This window comes from Alternaria rosae, assembly GCF_020736505.1.
Source record: "Alternaria rosae strain MPI-PUGE-AT-0040 chromosome Unknown BKA58scaffold_3, whole genome shotgun sequence".
Classification (NCBI taxonomy): Eukaryota; Fungi; Ascomycota; class Dothideomycetes; order Pleosporales; family Pleosporaceae; genus Alternaria; species Alternaria rosae.
Window position 1 is genome coordinate 2,389,340 of NW_025763572.1, and position 15,920 is coordinate 2,405,259.

Here is a 15,920-nt window from a genome sequence, read left to right on the forward strand (position 1 = left end):
CTGTTGAAGTAGTTGGTTGGATTGCATTGCACGATCCTACATTACCGTCCACCACACAAGCGCTACATCACTGTTTCCAGAAGCAGAAGACAATGTCGGAATTCGTCTGGGAGGCCATATGATTGATTGAACACCTAGGTTTGAGTCTACGATGACAGAGACCAGAATAGGCTCGACAATCCAGCACCTTTGTCGGCGTCTAGGATATTGATTCCTACACATAACCTCTGTAAGACCTTCCTGTAGCGAGCAAAAGATGAGAGTTTGTCGGGATTGAAGTGGTTAGAATTTGTCGTAGACGAGGTACCTACTCCACTCGCCACGTGCACCTTCTGCTGTGGCAGTAGCGAGCCAACGGAAAAATTCCCTTCAACGCCCGCAACCTTACAAAACTCCCGAGTGATAGGTGTGACTTCAATATAGACGCCATGTGATTTCCATTCGCTGCTCTCTCAGCTTTTAAATTGCTCGCTTGCGGCTTCCCGGGAGAATAGATTACTCCAGACGAAAACCTTGACACGCGAAGCGTGCCACTATGCGCCACAACCACACTCGGAAGCAGATTCAATATCACAGCAATATCAGCTTCTTCGCTTGTGACCGGTGTCCTGAGCTGTCAAAGATCTTGGAAGCTACACGACGCGCAGCGTAAGTGTGTCTAGGGAGCAACAAGCTACGCTTCGCCTCAGTGACTATGCCCGTTACTGGTACAACGTCTTAGGCAAGGACTGGTAGTCATCTAACAGTACTATGCAATCCTTGACTTACCAGATACGATCGGTCGATGTGCTCCGTCTCTGATTGGGAATACCATAAGAGACCATACAGTGTATCAAGACCTTTGGAAGATATATAAGAGTAGGTAGAAACAAGTGCAACGGATCAGCATCAAAGCAACAACACTCGCTACCAGCCTCTCAATTCCTCCAAGATGTTTACATCCGCACTCCTCCTTGGCGCCGTCGCCGTCCTTCTCGACACAGCATCCGCCCACGGCTTTGTCAAGGGTGTCAACGTAAAGGGCACCTTCACCAACGGCTCCGACCCCGTGTGGTACTATTCCTCAAAGGACAGCCGCCCCCAAACTGCAGGCTGGGATGCGTTGAACCAAGACATCGGTTTCGTCGAGCCTGCATCTGCCGGCACAGCGGACGTGAACTGCCACAAGAGTGCCACTGCGGGACGCCTCTACGCTAACGTCAATGCGGGAGACACCATTGAGTTTGAGTGGTTTACCTGGCCTGATAGCCACAAGGGGCCGATTATCAACTACATCGCGCCTTGCAACGGTAGGGCCCCTACATGGACCAGTACAGCATGCACTTTTACTAATCACTTCTTCACTACAGGCGACTGCACCACTCTGACGCCCAGTGCTCTCCGCTGGTCCAAGATCTCTCAATCCGCCATCGTCAGCCCAGGAACTTGGGTTACAGACACGCTCATCGAGAACAACTTCAAGGTCTCTACTGTCCTTCCCGCCAAACTTGCTCCTGGCAACTACGTCATTCGCCATGAGATTATCGCTCTCCATGGTGGGCAGAACGTGAATGGCGCGCAGCTGTACCCCCAGTGTAAGAACCTTCATCTCGAGGCTGCTCTCAATGTAAAAAATAATAAAACGCTAAACGTTACTGTAGGCTTGAACCTCAAGGTCGGCGGTAGCGGTTTGGTCGCACCAACGGCTGGCGTTCCTGGTACTAGCTTGTACACGAAGGACATGCCGGGTATTGTATTCAACATCTACACCAACCCTACGACTTACACGTTCCCTGGTCCTGCGCTGTGGACTGCTGCTAACTAGGCGTTGGCGTCAGACATCTGTGCTCGCAAGGACAGGCTTGAAGGGCTATGGGCTGTTGCGCGGTGGCTGTGGACTGGCGACCTGGGACTGACGACTGACATTGTCAACGGCGGGCGGGTGCTGATGAGTTCTCTTCGTGTTTATACTTGGTTGTCTTGATATATACATAGCTCCAACATTCTTTTTGTCGGATTGGATCTCGAATTGCCGATGATCTTCAGGGAGCTCCGTTCAATGTCTTGTGTAGGCCCCACAAGTGAGACTCATAAAGGTAGCCGATTCAGCAGATGATGGCTGAGCAAATTATCCGTTGGCATGAGCCCCGTGATGTTTTGTAGAGGTATATTGCAAGCCTAGCTCGAACCCTAGAATTGAAACAGTAACACTAGGAGGACTGATCAGCCAACCATGGGTGCCAAACGCCAGACTCCTCGTTTCCCTTTTGAACAATACATTCGACACACGGTCGATCATCTTCTTCTCCACTTGTCGCATTGCTCTCACTTCTTGACTGTCTTAGCAGCCTTGCCAACAACCTTGACCAGCTCTCCGTATGCCTCGGTGAACTCCTCGTCGCCCTCGCCGGCCTTCTTGCCCATCCTGTCCTTGCCGATCATGACCACACTGGTGGGTCGCTTTGTTGCGCTTGCCTCGCCGAGCTGCGCGCGGCTCTTGATGTAGATGTAGGGTACGTTGTGGTCTTCGCAAAGAACGGGGATATGCGCAATGACGTCCATGGGCGAGATATCGGCGGCGATGACAACAATGGCGCTGGGGTCGTCGAGGGAGGATCCGGCGCTTGAAGCAGCGGACTTCCGCAGCGCTTTTACGACTTCCTTCACACCGCGACGGAGGGTCTTGGACTTGGCGGCTGTAGCAGGATAAACGTCAGTCATGTTCTTTCAAAGTGCGCCAACAGGCTGATAAGTAGGAAGCAAAAACATACACTTCTTGACGGTCTTCAGGATCTTCTTGACCTCCTTGTCGTTGTCTGCGAGAGGGAATGCAAAGGGAACGAGTGCGCCGCGCGGCTCGTCGCCGTCCACGACGTTGACCATGGAGACTTCTGGCTCCTTCTCGAGCTCAGCCTCAAGCGCGTCTACCATCTCGACATCGCCCTTGACCTTCTTCTCCTTCTTGTCCTTTTTGCTCTTGGACACGCCGTCTGTCTCTGCGCGCTTTTCCTTCTTTTCCTTCTTGTCCTTCTTCTCCTTCTTCAGCCTCTTCTCCTCGATATCTTTCGACATTGTGTGGTTAAGCGACTGTAGGTTTTGGGTAAGGGTTAGAAATGCGAAGATGTGGTGGCTGGTAATGCGTTGTGCTGAAGTCGGTTTCGCGAAATTTTGGAAGAGAATGAAGCTTCTACAGCGCTAGCGCGTATGGTGAGTGGTCTGTGCCCAGAGCTATCATGGACTAGTGGCTTTTGGCAAGTTGCTCAACTTCGCAAAGACCAAAAACGTCACACCAAGGCAGATATTATTTTGCATTCAAGTCGTTATGGCATAAGAAGACGTATTCATACAGTACTATTTGAGACCGATTTACACCTTCACTTCATATCCACTACCGTAATATCTCCCATCTCCATCACCGCGAAGTCGAATCATGACATACTATGGTATATGTAAAGAAAGAGCCCAATGCCACCAAGAAAAGGCATTACCGAAGTACAGGCGAAAAAGAAATAGATATTAGCATGAATGCAACAAAGGCAGCGCTAGTAGCAGAACCGAAGTGAAGCAATAACGCGCCTAGGGCCAGCCTTCAACAGTCCAGAAATGCCGATGGGTATGAGCGAGGGAAAGGTATTAGAAGAATGCCAAATGAGTAGAGCATGAGCTCGAGAGTGTAGGAATCTGGACCAGACCCGCCCTGTGCGCCGTATTACCCCGATCTTGAGAAAATGAAATGAAATGAAATAGACAATGGACCGATGCCGGGGGCGCCAAACTCCTTGCCATGCTCCCAAGTGCAAGGAGAGGACGAAATGTAGGAAGAAATCCACAGTCTGTAAAAGTAACGCGATATGGACACAAGATGGTGGAAGATCGCAACCAGCTCCGGAAGCTGTCTCTCGCTTAGTAGGCCATCTGCATCTCGAGCACTTGGACACCGCCAGCAGCCATTGATGGCGTAGCGGATCCAGATCGAGACGACATGGCATCTTCGTAGCCAACAAGTGCTTGCGAATGTAGCTTAAAAGCTTCGCCCATGAGTTTGGTGATGCTAAATATCGTTAGTGCCAAGTTACCGAAAATCAGATAAGCCTTTACATACCCCCAAACGACGACCTCATCGATCATACTGCCCCATAGTCGCGCCACAGTGGAGCTCAGCTTTGCACCGTAGACGTCCACGGAGTCGTCGTCGAACAAATTGCGCAGCTTGTTGTACATGGCTAGCTCCTCCTCGGTAGCAGGCTCTTCGTCGTGCTCCAGGCGGTAGAGCCATAGTGTCAGGATGACCATCAGATCCATGCCGGTAAGTGGATGCTCGATGCTCCAGTTGGTAGCGGAAGTTCGAGCAACCCAGCGTATACCTTGCACGGCAGCAACCTCGATGCAATCGAAGCATTCTTGGATGACCTTGATCATCTCTGGTGAACGCTGGACCTTGTCGCGGGCATTCGTCATAGCAGCAGCTACTTCGTAGGAGTCGTGGTAGCGGAGAGCTTCTTGGATGGACTTGAGATCGACTACGAGTCGGGCCCTGGTGTTCCTATACAGTGCCATGGCATTGAAGATGAGAGGATGACCCTTGTGCGGAGCGCTCAGTTGGACAACGACTGTCTCCGGCTCGCAAAGCTCAAGCGATTTCTCCCATGTCTCCAGGGCCAGGCGAAGCTTGTACTCGGTGACTACGTCTTGGAGAGCTTCAGGGCTACGCTTGTGGTACCATACTTCGAGGAACAGAGCGTTGATCATGACGCGTGTCGCAAAAGCACTGTAGCGAGCAGTCTCGCCTTGGAATAGGTTGTCATGCGCTTGGCGGAACGTGATAATCCTGGAAGCACTTAGACTCTCGCGCCATGCTTCGTCGTCCGAAACCTCCATGGTCCAGAGTGATTCTGAAGAAGGCAGCTCTAGGGTGTCGAACTCGTTGAAACCCATTGCCGGAGTGTGGTTGTAGGTGAGCGTCAGTAGGCCGAAGAAGATGTAGACCGCATAGTAAGTCCGTCGGCATTGCTCGTCGACGACCCATTCTTCATGGTTTGGCTGAGCGCCATCACGGGCATCTGATCGGAGCTTGAGCTCGTACCGATTTCCAGCGACCATCTACGATGTGTTAGTGGCGATCGTGAGCAAGAAGAATATATACGTACGTTGGCAAGAAGACTCTTAATCGAACAAGCCCACTCGAGGCCCTTGGGATCACCACTCCAGCTGGAGAAAATCATGTTGAGCAGGGTGCTCTGCATCGTCCATAACGGGCATTTGCGGGAACTGAAGTTTTCTTTGTTCTGGAGGAACTGGTTGACGAGGACCTTTGATCCGATGTGCAGCATATAGGCTTGGTCTTGGTCAAAGATGTACAGAGCACCTATCGATAGCACAGCAAGCAGTAGCGGGGCAGACACCTCGGTGGGGTTGAAGGTAGCGGGGTGCAAGAAAGGCAGGTGGTGGTGGAACAGATCGAAGTACGTCTTCAACAGGCGGTTCAGCGTGTTCAGACTAGGCAAGTGGAACGTCTCCAGGAGCGAGTTTTCACTGTCGTACTGCTTAATGTTCTCGTAGATCCTTGCACACTGCTCTTCAGAGTCCAGCTGAGGGGCGCGGGTCATCATCAGAGCCTGATTGGGGCCGGGCGACTTGCGGTAGTCGACTGGTGATACCGGTCCCATCATGGAGGGGTAGGGTGACAGGGCACCGGGAGTACCCAATCCATTGCCGCCGTTCATTGCTGAGAAGGTAGGCGCGAGGCTGTCGCTGCCAGACATGGTGCGCTCCATGAGGGGCGGGAGCTGGTGGGGATGCGAGCCGAGCGCGCTGGCACTGTTGAAGGCTGAGTGGGTGTTGGGCGACGACTTGGGCTCGGATTGAGGCACCATTGAGTCTCGCCACGGCATCTGCGGAAGCATGTTCTGGCCGGGGGCAGTGTATGGGATGACAGGCTCCATCATGGATGGTCCCGTGGGCGAGATGACGGGCTCGTTGTGCTCGGGAATCATCTCGGGTTCTTGGCTCGCCATCGCCTTGTGGTGGAAGTCTGTCATCAACATGGCCGCCGCGTTGAGGTCCTCATCCTCGTGCATCGCATCGTTCTCGGCTTCGATGCGCTCGAGTGTCGTCGCGCTTTCGGCCGTGGCTTGTTTCTGTTCGGCTGCCTTGGTGTTTGTCCGGCGCTTCTGCTCGCTGGGGAGGGGCGCGCCACCATCTTTCGCGTGAACGGTGCGGTCGTGTCGTAGGAGGAGATCGCGACGTACGAATGTCGAGCGACACCTAAATCTGAAGTCAATATATATCTCCTAGTGAGTTCGCATAGGGAAACATACTTGGCACACTTGAATGGTCGTTCTTTTGTGTCTGTAAGAAATGATTAGCGACAGTTTCCACAGCGCGATTGAGGGGCAGTCAGCAACAGTCCCCGCGGCGCGAACGCGTAAACAGCTCAGCTACCCCACCCAGCAAAGCTCCATCGCGACGGAATAGAATGGAGATTTGACCTACGTGAGCGTTCATGTCGCGATCTATGTTCGCTACGGCTGAAAGCGCGGTTGCAAAACTGGCCTGGACGAAGGTCAGTAGATGCTCTCACCAACAGCTCGTACAGGGTGCTGCTGACATTTGTATTTTTTTTCGGGCGCGCCTGTCTTGCGCACGGCGGGCGAAGAGTTTGATGCCATCTCAATGGATGGAATGGGGGTGTTAAAGCGTGGTGGTGATGGGCGTCGTGGTGGAATCGCTGTGCGCTTCGTTCATCCCGCGTATCGGCGACGGAAAAGCTGGGAAAGAATGCCGGTAATAGAAAGAGAGAGGAAGACGCAGGCGTCAGCACCGTATGGCTACGCGTGCGATGATGATATGATAGGGCCGCGGTTGGAGACGAGATGGAGGGGGAACTTCAAAGGAGACAGTGAAATGGGCGTGGGCGAGGGCGAGAGGGGCTCGGCCACGCACACGCCTCCGAAGCCAGCCTCACCACCATCCGCATCCTTGCTGCGGGAACGAATATCACGCTAGTGTATCTAACGCGGCTTGTCCAGTGTCTATTAATCGCATGCTTTTGCTGGCTCTGTGTTCGTAGCTGGCAGACTTGAGATTGGTTGACAGCGGCAGGTGCGAGCGACCGCTAAACGAGGTCGCGACAGCTCTCTTGAACCATTCTCGCTCTGTGCCATCAACCACCCTCTGAAACTACAATTATCATCACGAACTGTACAACCCGGGGAATCCATGACCAAAACCATTTCTGGACCCAGGTGCGACATGGCAGCCGCTTGTCCAATGGTTCTCCCACAAGAGCCTCAACGAGCACCACCCGCTGTCACTCTCCGTCCAGCAGATAAAGAGGCGGTAAGAACAAGGTCGAGTACACTCACGGAGGAGTAGTGGGCCGCCAGTTATCAGATGCAGGCCATGCAGATGGTGGCTCACCGCCTCACTTCCCACCTAGGTACGCCTGCGCCAGTTCTTTACAACAGCCCTCAATACCAAACAACTATCTGTTGCCCCCTCCAATGCTGGTCTGTGTTACGCGATGACGAAGGGCTGGAAAGGGGGATGCCCCTCGCCTTTGATGCCTTCACACACATGACGCCCAGGATACTTGCAAGTCGTGCCACGAGTAATTTCAAGACGATCGTCGGCTGCCCTCTGGAACTCTATCCATACCTTCGGGCCAGGATCCCGTTCCCCGGACCCACACTGGCATTTAGTCAGGTCCACACATGCAGTAGACGGCCACAGCTTGCAGAGCTCACACGAACATTCAACGCCGCGAACACGCTGCTTCTTGCGTGTGTCGACAGACACACCGATTCCACCGACCCGTCTCGCCGAGGTCTTTCGGCTCGGGACAACACCTACACATGACTGAGCTTCCCGTCAGCAGAAAGTGGCAGAGTCCGCTAAATTATGCCCCGCTTGCCTTCGTTCAATCGGGGGAGCGCGTATAATCCTGGACCTTATAGCGTCGGTCGCGGCCTAGCAAACGCTCTTGCTACCATGACACCTTTTTACCCTCACCGTTCCTGAACACAAGCCACCGCTACACATGCCTTCTACAACCCCTCTAACGGCCCCTCATCAACCACTGTGTCAACGAGGGGCTTTACTTTTCACTGAAACCCCCCGCGCTAGCACGCTTGCCGTAATGCTTTAGAAGCAGATGGTGGTTTCAAGTGGCACTGGATGGTCCTTCCGCGTGCTCACGGACGCGGCAGGGCCGTACTCATCCGCCTACGCCGTCAGGTAATTTCATTTTGATCGAGGCAAACAACTAGCTCATTTCAGTGAAGACGAATGGTGGCTGCAAATTCAAGCCGGTAGATTGACGTGCCATCATGCCCAGTCCCATGTGAAAGGTACACCCTTTCGGCCCTGCAGGACGCAGCGAGTCTGCTATTGGGTTCAGCGAATACCTCGATGACATCTGAACGGCATGGTCGCTGCAGCCCCCACGTGCAGCACGGCAGCTATCGCATCCTGCTCTTCGTTTGAGCTTCTCCTTCTACAACGGCACCTCTTGCTTTCTCAACAATGCTGATGTCTCGGCAACAGCAAAGACCTTGATCAATTGATGGCTGATCCTCCGGCCCACCAGCCAGTGTCGCAGAACCCAGGAAATGCCTTTTCCGCTTCCACGCGACAAACCAAGCAAGTTTGAGACTGGTATCGGCCACTAAGATCCGCAATAATCATTCCGAGCTTCCATCACACCTTCCACGATGAGATGTGCGTGTCAGTCACCGCTCTCACCCAGATGGCCTAAAGGGCCGCGGAATACAGCGCCGGATGCAGTTTTATAGGCATGCTTTTGTAGTATCACAGTGTAGCATTGCCGCGCCTCAGCCACTGTCTGGTGTTCTCAGGATTTGGAGCCTCATATAAGTAGCAGCACAAACAAGCAAAGGTCCCCCCGCTGAGTTGCGGGGCATCGAGTAACATCCCGTGCAAACGAAATGCGTAGGGACGATAGATGCAAAACGTTACAGATGGTACAAGATAGACGGTCGCACAATGCTCGATGCGCCGGCATCCGCCCGCAACGGGAGGGAAATCCTCGCTATCCTGGAGGACCACGTTTCATAGCGCAAAATCCCGAGAATATGTAACGAGTCAGGCAGTGTTCTAGATGACAACTGATGGAGAGTCCACCGTCCCCGCTGCATCGCCAGGCTCTACGGCGTCAACAGCTGTTGCGTACCACAATGAGGGCCCGGTGGGGCCATATTATCAATGGCACATGTATAGCATGCATGGTCGGTGTAGACAGCCTCGTTGACAGCTGCGGCGTGGTCCATCGCTCACCATCTGGCTACACTGAGTCCATGCACAAACGGCTGCAGGTCGGCAGGGCAGATAGATGTGCATGAGAGAGCAATATGTAGCATGTTGGCGGATTCCGAGAATAATCCTACTGAGGGACGGGTCCGGGTCTGACACATTGTTAGCTGCTTTTATCCATAACCCAGCCCAACACGTGATGTATGGCACAACAGCGTCCCCACCGTCCACCGCTCACGACGCACACCCTGGTGTTGCGTTTCTTTCGCTCGAACCCATTCTTCTGCTCAACCATCATCACACGAGAGAGCTTGCTCTGAGGCTGGATTCGCTGCCAGCTAAGCGCGAACGTCAGGCTCCTCATTGCCTGGTCCCGCCTCTAGTCCAATCAAGTAACCCCCGGTCATAACACAGATCCTCGAAGGCGTCGTAAGATCAGTCGGCCCACATTGCGACCGCGTCTACTTTAACCCTGGGTCGCAGCAGAGGGGTACTCGCGCCTACGAGAGTGAGGACTGTTGCCTCCTCCACCCACAACGCCGGTTCGCACCATGAGCTTCAACGGCGGCACCACGGACGCGGGCGGCATGTATGTGCGCGCCCTGTATGACTACCAGGCAGACGATCGCACATCTCTGAGCTTCCGGACGGGCGACATCATACAGGTTATTACCCAGCTCGAGAGCGGCTGGTGGGACGGAGTCATTCACGGTGTCCGCGGCTGGTTCCCGAGCAACTACTGCGCCGTCGTGCAGCGCCCGAGCGAGGACATCGAGAGCGACAGAGACGGCATCGACGCCGACGACGACCATGAGACGCGGTCGACAGGCGGCGGCGAGTTCGACACGTCGGACGGGGAGTCGCTGAGCGGTGGGAACGACACCATCCTGCCCCTCGAGCGCAACAACGTATCGCACAACAAAGACGAGGAGGCCGCTTTCTGGATACCCCAGGCGACGCCAGACGGCATGCTGTTCTACTTCAACACCCTGACCGGCGTCAGCACAATGGAGCTGCCCCTCGAGTCGCCTTCTGCGAATGAGAGCGGCCCGCGCAACCGCACCGACGTCTTCATACCCGACATGTCGCGACCGCCAGCTGAGCTGCTCGCATCAGGCTCCGGGTACCACATGGAGGACACAGACGACGAAACCTCAGCGTCCGACTTGGAAGGCCCGGGCATGAAGGGCTCATTCCGCTCGCGCGTAAGTTTTGCGCTACTCTACGTGGAGCGAGTATTGACACTGTACCACAGCACAGGCAGCGCTTGTCCGATGGCCTCTCATCGGCAACCTCGATGGAGTCAATGAACGCGGGCTACCCTGGCAGGTCCTACGACCAAAGCGGCATGAGCTTCGCAGCCTCTTCCACCATGCCTCCCACCGGCACCACGGCCACCTCCTTTGCGAATAGCCCAGCTCTAAGCGGGTCGAACGGCACCACGACACAGACACGCAAGTTCTACGACGACGTGAGCCCGGTTCCTCTCACCTGGAATAGAATGGTGGAGGACATGCGCCGTGCCATAGAGCGCTACAAGCAGGCTATCAACAATAGCGACAGGTCTGAGTTTGTGAAGCGCGCCGAGGACATTTCGGACCACCTGCGGTTACTGCTCGCTGCTGGTTCAGGGACTACGGACAACCACTCCGGCAATCCCTCTATCATATCTACAAATAAGGCCTTGTACCCTCACTTCCGCGAGACCATGTCGCGATTCTCCAAGTTGGTGCTGTCTTCGCATATCGCTGCCTCGGACTTTCCTCCCCCCGATTCCTATTCCAAGTGTCTGAAAGAAGCAGAGGGCGTCCTCAACGGAGTCTTTGGTTTTGTCGAAGTAGCACGCCAGCAGCGCGGAGAGGAGATTCCCCGTCTCGTGCCTGGATTTGTAGTCGGCAACAACACCGGGGGCAGTTGGCAAAACAACGGAACTGATACCCATGATTCCAACACTTCCATGTACTCTGACCAGGACGACTATGAACCCTCTGTTGAACCAACTCTCAAGCTTGACTCGCGCGTACTGGAGAGATTGCAGGATGTTAAGCGATTGATTGTTTCCAGTCTCCGGCGATTGGATGAGCAACTGATGGTCCGAGACCCCGTCATATCACACCGGAAACACCAAGCGATAGGTGACCACATATGCAGTGCCGCGGGAAAGGTGTTAGAGGCGTGTCGGCCCTGGATCTCCACCATTGAACAGATCGACCTCGCTTCTCTCGACGCAGATGCTCATGGACAACAACTCAGCGAATTCAGTGTCCAGAAACAAAAGGCCTACGATGTCGTATCCGAACTTGTGATTGCGTGTCAAGGAGTAGCCGCACCCTTGGGAGACGAGTGGGCGGAACTACGTGGTGATTCACTTGAGGACCGCATCAATGCGGTGCGAGCAGTTGTCCGAGATCTGGAATCGACATGCACCCAGCAATACGGCCTGCTGCAACAACTTTCGGATACAGTCCCCCTGTCCGACATCGTGAGCCGTGCAGACCCAAGGAGAAACACCGATAGCGAGCTGCCAAACCATACCCGAGGACCATCTGGACAAGAGAGACCTTTGCTTGGCAACATTCCCAAGGCAGACACGTACAGTGCAGGGACACCTCTTGGTATCGACGAGGGCAAGATTGAGCCAGTACGATCAGCGAACAGCAACAAGAAGCTCAAGGACTTCTTCGGTGAGGTCCCTGTCATTCCACAGCAGGCGATCGAAGAAACCCCAGAGTACTTGAAGCTCGACCATGAGGGCGAAATCTCTTACGATCACAAATCTGCACCGCCGCAGCTAAAGGGTGGTACTTTGGCTGGTCTTGTCGAGCAACTAACGCGTCACGATCGTCTCGATCCAGCTTTCAACAACACCTTCTTACTTACGTATCGATCATTTACCACGGCTTCTGAGCTGTTCGAGATGCTAGTCAAACGATGGAGTATACAACCACCTCATGGACTGGCCAAGGAGGATTATCAACACTGGGTAGACAAGAAACAAAAACCAATTCGGTTCCGAGTGGTGAACATTCTCAAGAGTTGGTTCGACAACTACTGGATGGAAGGTAATGACGAGGAGGCACGCATCCTGATCCAACGGGTGTACAATTTTGCGAAGGATCATGTTGCCACAACAAGCACCCCTGGAGCGGCACCATTGATGACATCGGTGGAGCAAAGGTCTCGAGGACCAGATATGCCCACGAAGCGCCTAGTCCTCACTTTGAGTGCGCAAACGCCGCAGCCTATTCTGCCCAAACACATGAAGAAGCTCAAGTTCCTGGACATTGACGCGACAGAATTCGCCCGACAACTCACGATCATCGAATCCAGACTATACGGAAAGATTCGCCCGACAGAGTGCTTGAACAAGACATGGCAGAAGAAGCTTGCCCCCGGTGAACCTGATCCGGCCGCAAATGTCAAGGCGCTCATCCTCCACTCCAACCAGTTGACGAATTGGGTCGCACAGATGATTCTTACACAGCAAGACGTCAAGCGCAGAGTGATTGTCATTAAGCACTTTGTCAATGTCGCGGATGTAAGTCGACGAACTCGTTTTGCAACATCACCGGCTAACACCGACCAGAAATGCAGGCAACTGAACAACTTTTCTACACTAACCTCGATCATCTCAGCGCTAGGAACAGCTCCTATTCACCGCTTGAACAGGACCTGGAGCGCCGTCAACCAGCGCTCTATGGCGACCCTGGAAAGCATGCGCAAGCTCATGGGTAGCACCAAGAACTTTGCGGAGTACCGAGATACGCTCCATCGAGCAAACCCACCCTGCATTCCCTTTTTTGGTATGCATTGCCCCAGCAGCATCCCTGTATCAACCAGCTAACCCATGTTGCCAGGTGTCTATCTCACCGACTTGACCTTCATTGAGGATGGTATTCCATCGCTGATCAAGCGCACAAACCTCATCAACTTCGCAAAGCGCGCCAAAACCGCCGAAGTGATCCGCGACATCCAGCAATACCAAAACGTGCCCTACCCGCTACAGCCGGTGCCCGAGCTGCAAGACTACATCCTCACCAATATGCAGTCTGCAGGCGACGTGCACGAGATGTACGAGATGAGTTTGAGCGTCGAGCCAAGAGAACGCGAGGACGAAAAGATTGCAAGGTACACTACCTATTTCTCCTTTGATCGTTCCAAAACTGGGCTAGAAGGATAGAGAGAAAAACTCAAATCAAACCCCCGCTTCAAGAGGAGGACACACCAACAAAGCGGGGATGTGAATGCGTCTTTTGGAGAGAAGATGGGGCTAACGGCGTTTTAGGCTTCTCTCCGAGAGTGGATTCTTGTGATGAGATTGTGACAAATGACGATGATACCCCCCGCACGAAATACTAGCATTGTTGTTTCTCATAGGAATCTTTGGAGTATTTTGGTTTTTCGATATTCGGCGTTTGCTTTTCTGGTTTACCCACCCCCCCTAACGATGGAATGAAACGAGTTGGGTTTTTGATCTTCACCTTGGTTGCTACTGGCGTAGAGCGAACGCTTCACGCGGGTGCGTATAATTTCCTCCCTCTCTCTCGGGTCTCGCAAGAACCGGTAAGCTCCGCTCATGGGACGGGATATTACGATGGGCGCTTGCGGTTGGGAAAATCTTTCTTGTTCCATAGGTAGCGGAACGGCATGTCTTTTTGTCGCTGGCGCGCATCTGCAGTTCGTAGCTAATTCACACGCGATTACGATTTCTATTCTATTTTCTGCGGCCATTGTGGCGAAGACGTCCATTATCATGACCCAGGGTCCCGTATGAAGCATATTCCTGGACGCTTTCTCGTGTTGTAGCTTGTTCGTTAGTCTAGGGCTCGTGTCTGTTTATTGGGCGAGCGGCAAAGGTCGCTCGGCGTTTCTTTCCACCTCGTATCGCCGTCGACCCTGACTCTGACTTCTGCTAGGGTGCCGATCTAACGGAGCGACTCAGACTCGAAAGTGACGGTGAACAAAACACCAGTTCACGATAGGGCTGTCAGGTGGGGATCGTCACCTGTGCTGCGATGAATTGTTCATTTGTGTAGTTGTGCGTGTGATGGAAACCATTAGATGGTGAGGCATTCTCCGCGACTGCTGCACGGCCTCTCGCCTTGAACTCTACTCTATACTTTCTGCCGGTGTCTGAAGGAGGGGAAGCAATTCGCCTTAGCTGCAGGACCTCCGTCTGGGCTTGTATGTTCGTCCGGGAGAGTGTACTGACCGAATCCGCATCATCTAATTGTAGGCGTGGGTAGTGCATATCGCAGACACTCGTGGATGAGCACTAGCACTCCACGATGCAACGCAAACTTTGCACCCCAGTGCAAACATGTCAGACTGCTTTAGTGCTCGCAGATGCATACTCTCGTGTCCCTCATCGGCAGATCGTCCTTTGCGGAAATTTCAGATCCCGCGCAGGAATGTTGTCCATCCGACGTGAGCATCGTGACTCTGATCCAGAGCTAAGGAACGCTGCTTCCTAATGCACACCCACTGCAATGGTCAGCGCAACATGGTACAAGGTACACATATCGGAGGTGAGGCAGGCGCTACAGTGACCTCACCCCCGCAACGATCACCGAGGCGCCCAGCGACGGCCTTATGGAATAATTGCCCCAGACTTCCATCCTTCCATGGCATGCGCAGTCGCCATGAGAGCTCGGCAACAGCGTGCCGTCTTAGATATGACCCAATACGGTCGTCGCCGAAGGACGCCGGACGAGGATCACCCTCACATCAAATCTGAGGGAGATTACTGACAAGGGAAAGTGGCCAAAAGAACGACAGCCGTTGTGGCAGCATACCCCAGCTTTTGTGTTTCTGGCCTGTCAGAAGACGTGTGCGCACGGTGCAGTGTGCAGCCAGCAAGGCTTATGACATAATGCCGAGGTGGACAATGTGTTGCCAGGACTTGGGATTGTGCGAAGAGGGTGACAAGAGCTTGGGCGGGTTGCTGATGTTGCTGGGCCTTGGTGTTGTGGGATCCGAGGTTTGCCGGAATGGGGAATAGGGGTGCTAAGTTGCTTTGGCGCCTATCACTGCTAGGTGATCAACAATAAACAAGATCGAATGCGCATCTTCTCGTCTATGAATGCGACTTGTTTTTCATTATGAACATGTCGAGCACGCGCATCGTCATGGCACCTCGCCTCAAGCAGAAGATTGAGATTGTAATCATCGATGCGGCCAGAGCGTCGTACCCCCTGCTACTCGCTTGATGGCGATGGGTAATTTCTTGCTGCAGTCGCAGGCATTGCGTTGCCCTGTAATCAGGCGTGCACAGCAACGGCGCGGCAGGGGCGTTTTCTCTGGTCTGCCATACGCTCGCTATTCCCCGAGGCTGTCACTAAGAGCGGAAAAGACTTCAAAGGATGCAGAGGATGCATGGCGCTCGTGAGCTGTTACTCGTCTAGGACGGCTGCAGTGGGGGTGCCTGGTCTCTGGAACATGGAATAGGAGATCTTGCGACGCACGTAGTAGAGCATTCAGGAGGGCATTGCGACTATGCCAGCCCGGATATAATCACAAGACATGCTGCTGGCTGCGATCTCGATGGTGACTGGGCAGAAACACGGGAGCGGCCAATCAACGCGGACGAGGTAGTGCGACGGCTGTGGTGAACGCTGGCCAGTCGTTGCGCTCTGTGGCTCCGAGACTCTGAGGGGTTCGAGGGATGGTGC

General features: G+C 53.8%; 4 protein-coding genes across 4 annotated transcripts; 2 read left to right on the forward strand and 2 right to left on the reverse strand.

Annotated features, from left to right (window-relative positions):
- Window positions 1-677: 677 nt before the first annotated feature.
- BKA58DRAFT_132180 (glycosyl hydrolase family 61-domain-containing protein) lies at window positions 678-2,054 on the forward strand. The gene is made up of 2 exons (XM_046164411.1): window positions 678-1,289; window positions 1,350-2,054. Exons 1-2 carry the CDS (start codon window positions 932-934, stop codon window positions 1,802-1,804), a joined length of 813 nt encoding a protein of 270 aa, XP_046027930.1. The 5' UTR covers window positions 678-931; the 3' UTR covers window positions 1,805-2,054.
- Window positions 2,055-2,304: 250 nt separating this feature from the next.
- On the reverse strand, window positions 2,305-3,051 carry BKA58DRAFT_400102 (50S ribosomal protein L30e-like protein; the record flags this gene model as incomplete). The annotated part of the gene is made up of 2 exons (XM_046171579.1): window positions 2,305-2,675; window positions 2,751-3,051. 2 exons carry the CDS (start codon window positions 3,049-3,051, stop codon window positions 2,305-2,307), a joined length of 672 nt encoding a protein of 223 aa, XP_046027931.1.
- Window positions 3,052-3,657: 606 nt separating this feature from the next.
- On the reverse strand, window positions 3,658-6,830 carry BKA58DRAFT_132185 (fungal-specific transcription factor domain-containing protein). Its single transcript, XM_046164412.1, has 6 exons — window positions 6,587-6,830; window positions 6,472-6,531; window positions 6,297-6,327; window positions 5,127-6,243; window positions 4,082-5,079; window positions 3,658-4,030 (listed from the first exon to the last, which is right to left on the reverse strand). The coding sequence occupies exons 1-6, from the start codon at window positions 6,645-6,647 to the stop codon at window positions 3,883-3,885; spliced, it is 2,415 nt and encodes an 804-aa protein (XP_046027932.1). The 5' UTR covers window positions 6,648-6,830; the 3' UTR covers window positions 3,658-3,882.
- Window positions 6,831-9,800: 2,970 nt separating this feature from the next.
- Window positions 9,801-13,429, forward strand: BKA58DRAFT_310810 (ras guanine nucleotide exchange factor domain-containing protein; the record flags this gene model as incomplete). The annotated part of the gene is made up of 4 exons (XM_046167307.1): window positions 9,801-10,454; window positions 10,505-12,787; window positions 12,836-13,052; window positions 13,107-13,429. The coding sequence occupies 4 exons, from the start codon at window positions 9,801-9,803 to the stop codon at window positions 13,427-13,429; spliced, it is 3,477 nt and encodes a 1,158-aa protein (XP_046027933.1).
- Between the last annotated feature and the right edge of the window lie 2,491 nt (window positions 13,430-15,920).